The sequence below is a fragment of the Montipora foliosa genome, chromosome 6 (genome assembly GCF_036669935.1).
Source record: "Montipora foliosa isolate CH-2021 chromosome 6, ASM3666993v2, whole genome shotgun sequence".
Classification (NCBI taxonomy): Eukaryota; Metazoa; Cnidaria; class Anthozoa; order Scleractinia; family Acroporidae; genus Montipora; species Montipora foliosa.
Genome location: NC_090874.1, coordinates 50,782,228 through 50,792,991, shown reverse-complemented (window position 1 = coordinate 50,792,991; position 10,764 = coordinate 50,782,228). Strand labels below are relative to the sequence as shown.

Below are 10,764 nucleotides of genomic sequence, written 5' to 3'. Positions count from 1 at the left end.
AAGGACTAGCTTGCCTCTTCGCAAAATATAATTCTCTCAGTTCCAAAGGCGATTTTAAAAAGTCCAACAAACTCGAGTAACTTTATTACACACAAAAATGTCGTTTTTATACAGATCACCAAACGTCTTCGTGAGGCAGGAATTTACAACCTAATACTGACCAAACCCACGTTAACTTATCTAAATCGTCTCTAACTGACCACACAATATTTTTCGCCACTTATTTGTCGATTATCCTAACCAGTAGTAACACTCGTGTTTGTGCATTTCCTTTCGCTGGCATTTCGTTGTTCACCCTTCCAATACCTTACTCGTGTTAAAAGGATCCGAAAATGTAATCATTTCTATTCAGTTCCAAGTCCTCTTGCCTCGAAAGCTAGACAGTTTTACAAGCTAGGCGTTGGATGAATCATTATAATGTCAATTGCGCAGGTGTGGAGTTTCTTACTCATTTTCGATGCCTGGTGTGACTATTGTAGGCAAAGTCCCTGCTCTTCGCCGCTTTGGAAATGGTCGTGAGTCAGTGCCCGTGGTTAAACACTCATCTAAAGCGATAGCCGATTGCCTTCGGGTAGAAGCCTGAGCCACGAATGTTTGCATCTTTGTAGCCTTTTCTTCTCTCGTTAAACCGTGCAACGAGTTCTTGTTATCCATCGCAGTGCGCCGAGCAGAAGTTAAATCACTTACTCCGGTTTTACGACTCAAAACTTCGTTGTCACCGCTTTGAAGCGCTGAAACTAAGGCAGGAAGACTGAGTCTTTTATCTAAGCCGGAAGAGCGTTTATGGGTAGTTGAAGAGCTGCCCGTTTCGTCCCAAGACCAACTACGGAATCGACTAACCTGACCAGTTTCATTAGGGTGTGGTTCAGTTCCGACGACCGTGTTCCTTTGCTCGAGTAAAGGAATCTTGAAATGGCTTGAAAGAGACTCTCGTCTCTTGAGTACTTGTTTGACAAAAGCTTCTTGCTTTCTCGAATGAAGATCAAGAGCAAGTCGTTTGTCTTTGTCAATTTGTTTCAGGGCAATGGACAGACCTTCGTCTTCTTTTGCGTTTCTCTCGATGGCTTTTTTCATGTCGGTTGTAGGCAGAGAGAATCTGACAAGTTGCCGGTCCCTCATGATCAACTGTGCAAGACCCACCAAGTAAGGCAAGTCACCCACCACAGCGGTATTAAAAATGCCGGTCAAAGCCTTGTGAGCTTGCTTTTGTGCGTACGTTGCTTTGTTCTAAAAGATAATTAATATAATGTACACGAATTACACGAAACAATCGCACAACCAGAGAAACTTGAACTTTACTTCAGAAAAATCAACATGGAAATACTTTTGTTTGAATTTAAGACAGCAAACAGTTGCTCATGATTTCAATGAAAAACGAAATTCGGGCTCCCCGTTATATATTTTTATGCCTTCGCTAATCCTTTCGTTTGTTTTAATGAACAATTACACAACGTATTTACGGGCATGACGTCAAGGCGACCACCTTGATGTTACTATACAAAAAAGCATTTCCATGTTTAGTGTGCCAATTTAATCCCCGGCAACTTAAAAACATTCTGCTTCGTTTAAAAATACTCTCACTGACACGTTCCTCGATGAGCTCTATTAACCAATTGCAACTTGACAAAATCACAGGCCTCCCAAGCTTTATGTTTGGGCTAAATGCGATTGTATTGCCAGAAGCTCTTCTAATGCAAAGCTCTACGAAATGGCCACATGCAGCCCATGCTTTAAACAACTTTAACTGAACCTTAAAGTCTGCCTTTGCTTTTTCTCCTTGTTAGAAAATTAACACGACAAATCAACGAATTCCTAGTGCGTGATTTTAAATTACGCTTAAAAGGGGGTCCGTGGGGGTCCAAATCAGTCTGCTAGCAGATTTGTACTGGGGGTCCAAATTCGTTAGGACACCGGTACAAGTTCATACCGGTCAAAATGTAACAGTTAATTAATGGTTTCCTCCTAACCGGTTTCGGAAGTTTTAATGAACAGCGTTGCAAAATAACAATATTAATGTGAATAGTTAAAAAGAGCTACAATCATTGCCTTTTAGTGTGCAAAGTTATAAATTATCAACTAAAGATTACAAAGACAACAATGCTTTTTCATGTAAACCCTCTACCAGATATTGCCTACATTACACAGAGTCTTCAGTACAGACTTTCAACTAAATCTTCTGCGCATAGATCAGACTTCAATGTATAAAGTACATGTATGCAACACTACAGGTCAAAGAGTTGAAAAAAAGGGTAATGGGGAACTTAAACACGCCAAGTTTTTGAGCGATGGACGGAAACCGTACGAGAAGACTTCGCATGCCAGGGACAGTGGTCTCTGCCATATTTTTAAACTACTCGTTTCTAATAGTAAAAAATAAGTAACAATACGAGAAAAAATAAGCCGCGGCTTACTCTGGCCGCGGCGTACGTAATACGCGAAAGGAACTATTTATACGAGTATAAACTCCCAGGCCAGGATAAGCCGCGGCTTGAGAAAGCCGTGAACGTAGATTTTGTACCATTTATACGGGGTGTTCGCGTCTTATGTAAGCCGCGGCTTATTTTCTCTCGTATAAACGGCCCTAATGTGAACGTGGTAGTGTCATGATAAGTTAAATAGAAAAACAGCTTACTGTTGTCCTCCGTGGCTCGAAAATATCGTGTGCTTAAGAACGGTGCCTACTATTGTTACTGCGCATTCATGTACGTTCTCTGCACCATCTCGAGATACTCGGATTTGCTATGGGTGGTGTTTTATTACAGGAATATTTTTGCGCGGTTCAAAACTATGCAGAGAAAGCAGAACTTTGAAAGTGCTCTTGGTATCCAAAAAGAAAATTGGGGGAAACCATGCATTTTTCAGAGATAATTATTAAGCTTCGATATTTGGTAAACCGCGCAAAAATACTTTTGAATTAGCTGGCACCGTCCTTAAGCTCCCAAATAGCACATATATCTAATTAAATTTAAAGTCAATGAAGTCCACAAATGACGTGCAGGCGCAAATACAATCAGTTCTAGCTTAATAATGGTATGCCTTATAAAGAAATGACGGTATGTCATGTCATGCCTTGGATAATAAGACTATAGTTTTTTTTTTCAGTAGAACATCTCGAAGTATCCCTGCGAGCCATATTCAGTTGCAGGTTTTTGACGATCTTCATATGCCCTGTAGCGTTCATCACGATAGCGTCCGCCAGATCTACAAAGATAACAAAAACAATCATTCACCCATCTTTTTAAAGTGGACAGACAGAGTGACAACGAATCAAGTAAAACGTGCGGGACACCGAGAGGGCACATTGCTGCCATTGTCTACCTCTTCCAAGTTACTTGCTCAGCTTGTCACCTCTTTTTTCTCTGCACTCCCCAATTCTTGGCCTGTTTCCCAGAAAGGGGCTTCATTCCAGCCTTTGCTAGCATTTTCTTCTTATTCTATGCACTGATTTTAGGGTTAGAGTAAGGACAGTGTCGTAAGTATTTTTAATGTTTTAATGTTTTAAGCATAGGGGCAGTGTTTTATTTTATTTATTTATTTATTTATTTATTTATTTATTTACTTATCATAAATTATCATTTTTAGCAATCTATAGAGCCAGCATAAGAAATTATTATAAGTATTTTTAATGTTTTAATGTTTTAAGCATAGGGGCAGTGTTTTATTTTATTTATTTATTTATTTATTTACTTATCATAAATTATCATTTTTAGCAATCTATAGAGCCAGCATAAGAAATTATTATAAGTATTTTTAATGTTTTAATGTTTTAAGCATAGGGGCAGTGTTTTATTTTATTTATTTATTTATTTATTTACTTATCATAAATTATCATTTTTAGCAATCTATATAGCCAGCATAAGAAATTTGTATAGTATTTGTAGTAATTTTACAGAAATTGTAATTTGCATTGTATAATAACAATTATATTGTAGATAGGTGTCCCCAATAAGTTTACTAGCTTAAGTCTGAAAAATTCAGGACTTCAACGGAATTTTTCAGGCTTCTCTACACAATTTCAAAAATTGCGTTCATAACTGCGAAGATCATAGCTTCACTTGATTTCATATCCACAGTTCATATATGATTCATTTCATATACCATTCATCATTAAGTAAACTAGATACACACGACACATTAATAAAGGTTATTTTTATTATTTGGCTGAGAGTTAGTGTCAACGCCAGTGTGACACTACTGAACATGAGGTAAACCACGGATACTATCAGGGATTCAAAGTGTTCATCTGTGCAAGTACATGCATGAACTACTTGCCTGGAGAAAATAATTTGGGTTGCCCTGGCAAAAGTGTGTGGTTAGGAACAATAGTAAAGTGATGTGTAACTTGTGTCCTTTTGGGCAAAGGCAGAGAAAACCCCTTTAAAAAACACCACATCTCTTCTACGGTTCTTTGACGAGTCAATTTGTTGACAACTGACCACATTGCAGATGAATTTTGCTGATTATTAATACATATAATTATATATATAATACTATATCTAAGTGCCTTTTGTCTGCCATTTTTTCTCAGAGCTGCAAAAATGTTTTCAGTCTGCTTTTCTGCCGACGCATTCCTTCCTTGACCATATTACATGTAGGTACAGCAAGCATATGAACTGATAGCCTGTGTCTGGCAAACCAATGAAAATGCTGGAAATCTGATATCCGTAGTTCAGTTTTTAATAAATATACTCAAATGACACGTATGTTTATTCAGTTAATAGGCAGAGTGAATAATGCTAATGATTTCTTGGGAAAGGAAGGCCAGTGGACCTTTAGACTTGGAACCATCCCACCATGGGGTCTTAACGAGAACAACTTTTTTTGTAGCCAGAAACGTTGCAAGGGGCGATTTTGGTAGCTTTTTTTTGCAGGTTATTCTAGCACGTACGAAAACAGATGTTTTCAATATTTCGTGGGCGCATGATTTGTTACCTCACTTTTGTTTTATCATCACGTAAGAATGCTTGAGGGTGTAACGGTCATTCACCATGATGAAGGTAGCTGTTTGCCACTGAAATATAGGTACTGTTGTTCAAAAATTGTCTTTTTTCTTGTGTTCAAGTATATACATAAACATATATAGTACATACTAAAACAGTGGATAGCATTGAACTCATGCTTTGAATGGCTACCCAAACCAAGCAACTCACGTGGGATTTGTGCCCAATAATATTGTAATCTTTGCAGGAATAAAGGAATTAAAATCATCCTTTTTGTGCTATATTATCTCGTTGTTTTAACATATACTAAAACACAATGAATACCGTTTTTCCCGTTTATACTTGTTGATCCCGTGTATAAGCCGACCCCCCATTTTTGATGGCAAAAAAAGCAATTTCTTAATTTCTTTGTTAAATGTTCATGGGACACTAATCTTGTATTCTTCGATTTCTGGAAATGTGCATACACAAAAAAATCAGGGCCTCAAGCGCTTAATAGTTTTGTGGTTCAGCATCTATTGTATATGCGGGCACTTTGAGTTTTGAAAAAGTTCTCAGAAAATCGGACATGTAAACCTCAAACTAACCTGTTTCGTTGTTCAATGATAAAGGGCTCTAGAGGATACGCACAACATCACAGAAGCAGGAGTCAATCTTTGAAAATAACTTGCGAACGATGCGAAAATGTGCAAGGTTTACTTGGTCCTTGACTTATAATTTCTCAAATGACAAACAAAACAAAACTCATAAACCAAACAATACGAAGTTTGCAAAAGCATTTAAGTCAGCCAGGTTTGTATAAAGAATAAAAAACATTCATTACCAACCAGCATTTTCACGCAACACAAGTGACGATGCTTGCACGCAAACACAAGGTATTGCGCCAGGTTACTAAGCAGTTGAACGATCGCGTTTTGTTTGAAGAAACAGAAATGCCTTTTAGAGCTTTCCGCCTTTGGAAAACGAAAATTTCCAGTGTCTATTTCATATTTGTGCTTGTGAGTATCTTCAACATTTAGAGTTGGACAAATCCTTTTTCATTTCAACTGGAATTGCTTACATTCATTTTGAAGTCTTTTGTCTGCTTTTGTCCACTGCATTCGTTAAGCCCAAGACAACATTATGTTAATTTTCAATAAATTACTTAGCTGGAACTTGGCTCAAAATCTTTGACATGTGTATATACGTAAGTTGAGGGCGATTTTTGGAGCTTCTTTTGAGGCCATAAAAGGTCGACTTATACACGGGTAAATACGGTATTCACCTCAGTGTTGGTGCCTGGTGGTGGATATTTACCTCGCCACTTCGCAGCACAGTTAACATCCACCACTACCCACCACCATTTTGGAGAATAGTTAAATATACAAAGACTGATAAACTTGTTGACCTCCTTATTCAGAACTCTGAAAGACCTGAGTTTATGAGAATAGATCAGAATTCAGGTACATGGTACATACCATATATAGTGGATATCTTCAAAATCATTGTAACTGCATTGATTAAATTAAACTTTCACTTGAACATCAAAAGGTCTGGACCACTCTTAGAGTAATTTCCTTGTCCATATAAGTATTACGTTGTCAAGGATGACAACATAACTGGAAATACCAATCCCTGTACACTGTACTTTGATTTTGACCAGATGTCTTGAAATGGCTTGTATAGCATGTTCCCTTTGTGGTGAAGAGATCAGAGAGATCAGAAAATGAAGAAAAATTGTTCTTCTGCCCCTCTCTGAAATCTATTTCTTTGTTGCGGAGGGGGATAGGTAGCTACAATGTACATAGGATTTGGAAATAGCACCAGTCCCCTTAACCCATACTAAACTGCTCTCCATTGACGGTAAAATCATCTGGCGTTAAAAAGAGTAAAATCTATTGAGTATCACTCCTAGGAGTCAATCAGTTAATTTTGTTGTAAGCCCATTCTAATACCTGTCATCCCTATGCCGATATCTATCATCTCCACGTCTATCATCGTGATCTCCATAGCGTCTTCCATGGTCTCGCCCACTATCATGTCTGGACCTGTCACTTCTGCTGTCATGGCGGCTGAATAATGACAAAAAACCAATACATGCTTATCCTCTTATTATAATTATGTTAAAGTGCTAATATGACCAAAACTCAATAATTCTTCTTTTTCTTTGGATTTCAAAACTATTTTAGCGGTAACTAAACACTAAGTAACCCAAGTTTGCAATAGACTGTAAACAGTCCCTTCATGAATCAGTCGAGCGGCCCGCTTTTCTGAGACAGTCGTTGAATTGAATAAAAAGACCAAGGGAGGCTTGGGAAGAGGAGAGAAAGAAGAGACTACACCCGTTGCTGTAACCGACTCATTCAGAATGACCAAATCTGTTAATCTAATTAGTGAAAGTGATATGACAAATGGTTATGCTCTTTCATTGTTAAGGTAAATAAACACTCAAAATTACTTCAGTAACATTGTGGGAATACATTAATGTGCATGTCAAATTCAGTCAACCCTAACGGTTACAGGTATGTTTATTTGGTTGCTTGTGGTGGTGTGCAGTGCAGTGCAGTGCTGTCCAGGGTTCCATGGTCTCTCTACCACTGTCCATCCGGCTCCTCAGACACTGGTTCTAGATTGGTAGTGGACTGTGGTGGGCTTACTATGTCTCCCCCCTGTTGTGTGTGGATATATGCGTCCATCCCGACTGTTTCAGGCGCCTAACCCCAAGCTCATCTTGCCAACGAGTTTAAATGTGGCCAAATAAAATTTAGGCAAAGTTAAAATAAAGGCTTTGCTAGCCAGCAGTGTTACAAACTAAAGCTATTGGGGGCAACCTTTGCATGCTGCAGGGGCATTTACCAGCCAGGGCTTGAAATGGACTTTTTTGCTCAGGTCCCAGCTGGCAACTAGTGGGGAAAATTTGGTCACCAGATCATAAATTTTGGTCACCAACTTTGCATGCAAGGAAAGTCATAATTCTTTAAGAGCACCAAAAAAAAACCAGCATGAGAAAGATCTCTAAAGCCATTGCTGTTTTTGACTTTGTCTTTAGCTTGGTGATGGTGTTCTAAGGTTATTTGAAATAGAGCAAAGCACAGTCCGTGCAAGGCAAACATGGATCCTTTATCCTTGCTTTTCACCTCTTCAAAATATCGTTCTTTATTCTCCTACAGCTCTACAGCTTGGGTGGCAAGCAACTTACCTTTATCGCAAGTAAACGCAATACTACAACTGCTCACCCTAGGCCCCCACACAACCACAATGCTCATACCAGTCCCCACCCGAGATAAAATAAAAGGAGCGGCTTGTATACGGTTTCAGTGGCCTCTAGAATCAGACGAACTTGGTTTCTTAATGTACTTTTCTACCGCTATTTATCTCCATTTATTAATTACCTTGTGCAGTCAATTTTGCAAGTGTTCGCTTTCTAACAGAGGGGACAGGTTTTCCAACCCACTTTATGTTAAGGGTACAGGTTGCTTTTTGCAGGTTCCATGCAAATTTCAAATATGCGACGTCCAGGTTCATTGTCAATGTATTATCAATATCACGCTAGTTCCGAGGAGGTCCTTCGGTAATATGGTTAAATATACGTTTTCAGCATTCACAACTAACAATGGATTAAAATTTTCAATTAACCTTCTTGCCGACTCTTTGTCTTCCAGGCGCAAAATTCACGTAACCCGCATTAGAAGCATACGGTGTTTCAGTGCGCCCAAGATCCCATGAAGCGGCTGAAACAATATGGCGCCTAGTAAACGTGGTGTCGTAGTATCAAAGTACATTTGTGCCATTAAATTAATTAACAACGTGAGAAACCGATTTTTCTTGTAGTATTTATACATCATTTTCATGGGGAAAGAAAGGTGAGTCGTATTCTAGCTACCAGTTCTGAACGATTTCATCATATAAAGATTCAAATACAAAAGTTGTCTACTGTTTATCCTGGGTAATCAGACAAAACATGATTTCCCAGCTGGCAACCAGTTCTGAAAATCTAGTTGCCAGCACTCAATTTTTGGTCGCATTGGCAACCAGTGAGTCGCAATTTCAAGCCCTGCTAGCTCAACGTTGCAGATCATTGTTGATCTTTCAGCTGTACTTTTTGGCTCATCTTTTTGCTCCCAACCACCTCTCCCTCCGGCAAGGATGGAATGGTAAGTATTCCACTGATTGCTGCAGTGTGACAGGACCCAGGAGGTGGACTTTGGTAGGCTTACCATGTCTCCCCCTCGTTGAGTCCATCATGACTCTTTTAGGCGCCTAAACCCAAGCTCATCTTGCCGATGAGCTTAACTTGTAACCCTCCAATTCTGAAATGTTAAACCCGAATGTTGCAGTATTTTACAAGGGTCATGAAGGGGTAAAATGGGAACACGGATTGACCTGATTTTTCAGTGGGAAAATGCAGTTTGATGACGGTGAACTGGGATTTTGTTTCTGGGAATGGGAGATGAAGAGTCCTACAACCTCCGTCATAAATAGCTGTAACAAGTCGCTTGAACAGCAAGTGAAGCACATCAAAGCTATTAATAACCTACCCCCCCCCCCTCCTCCCTCCCATCAATGCTGCATATATCGGTTGGTTTTTGCACTCCAACACATAAACATCAACATTGAAGGGGGACAGGGGGCAAATTGCTGTCTGTGTTACAACATTTGTGACCTAGACTGTAGGTGCGAATGGAATTTGCACTATTTGAGGATATCAAATATTAGTTCAACTATTTCATGTCGTCTTCTTGTGTTCCTGGCCACTGCTGTGTGATGATCATTCGAAATCCTAATCATTTGAAAAGAAGAGGCTCAGATCAGGTATTAGGCAAGGCACGATTGGTATGTGGTAGACACAGGAACTGAAACCCTACCGATTTCCCAGACCTTTGGCCTAGCCAAAGAGGGTGAAGACTCCAAGGAGGAAACTGATGAGGATACTTTTGTTGATGGATTTCGTAAAATGGTAAAATGACTGCCCCATTCAGAATGCTGTCATGTGCCAGGTGATAGCAGGCCTTTTTGGCGGACACCTGGGTAAGCAATCCCATGCAGCTACAAATCATACCTCAAACTGTCTTTATTGCCTCCGTTCTCCAGTAATCTCATGTTTCGTTTCGAGACTTATCATTAACTGCCTCCGTACAACACATATCGATGCTCTAAAATTATGACCAATTATATTTTCCCTATCATAACTCCGGTTGGGATTTTAGTGACAGAGACTAAGGATTTCTAACTTGCCACTGGGAGAAGAATATTGTCCAAACTTGGACTGGGAAATGGGATTGCCATGCCCCATTCATGACCCTCTCTTACCTGTCTCTGTATCCTGTAGTTATCCAGTCCGTCAGGCAAGGAGGAGAAGCTTGCTGCTTGTTCACGGTCTTCATGTATTCGGCATCTTCGCTAGTGAAACGTTTCGAGAACATCTCTTCGTACTGCGCAACGATTTCTTCTGTTGTTGTTGTTGTTGCCATCGTTGTGACTCGATTTGTGACGAAAGATAAAAGGTAAAGTGAAATAGGGGAACTTGCACGCCAAATTGTTCTTGACACGCCGCGTGTATTATGCGTGGTCACTAAGCTTAAATTTTGGCTTGGTTACAATGCGATGGGTGGTGTCCACAAGAAACCTCGTTCCCAGGGTCTCTCTTCTGGTAAAGCCCTTGGACGTGAGGTGCCTGGGAATGAAATTACCGGTAAATCACTGGAATCGGTCAGAGTAAAATGCAGACTGAGGTTATAATGTAACTGTTGAATAAGCCCAAACCCCATAGAAATGCTAATCTTAGGCCTAATTAGGCCTAAAACAATATTTCGGCTTAACTGTTAGCATTCCGATTCCACTGATT

At 39.6% G+C, this 10,764-nt stretch overlaps 1 protein-coding gene across 1 annotated transcript; it reads right to left on the bottom strand.

Annotated features, from left to right (window-relative positions):
* Window positions 1-1,965: 1,965 nt before the first annotated feature.
* On the bottom strand, window positions 1,966-10,480 carry LOC138007647 (RNA guanine-N7 methyltransferase activating subunit-like). The gene is made up of 3 exons (XM_068854682.1): window positions 10,230-10,480; window positions 6,875-6,991; window positions 1,966-3,201 (listed from the first exon to the last, which is right to left on the bottom strand). The coding sequence occupies exons 1-3, from the start codon at window positions 10,388-10,390 to the stop codon at window positions 3,099-3,101; spliced, it is 381 nt and encodes a 126-aa protein (XP_068710783.1). The 5' UTR covers window positions 10,391-10,480; the 3' UTR covers window positions 1,966-3,098.
* Window positions 10,481-10,764: the final 284 nt, after the last annotated feature.

Bases quoted from the DNA above. Each gene is read 5' to 3' on its own strand.
- LOC138007647 (XM_068854682.1), bottom strand. From the start codon at position 10,390: ATGGCAACAACAACAACAACAGAAGAAATCGTTGCGCAGTACGAAGAG. The intron at 6,992-10,229 runs GTAAGAGAGGGT...GTCATTATTCAG, and splicing joins ACTACAGGATACAGAGACAG to CCGCCATGACAGCAGAAGTG. The intron at 3,202-6,874 runs GTATTAGAATGG...TTATCTTTGTAG, and splicing joins TATCGGCATAGGGATGACAG to ATCTGGCGGACGCTATCGTG.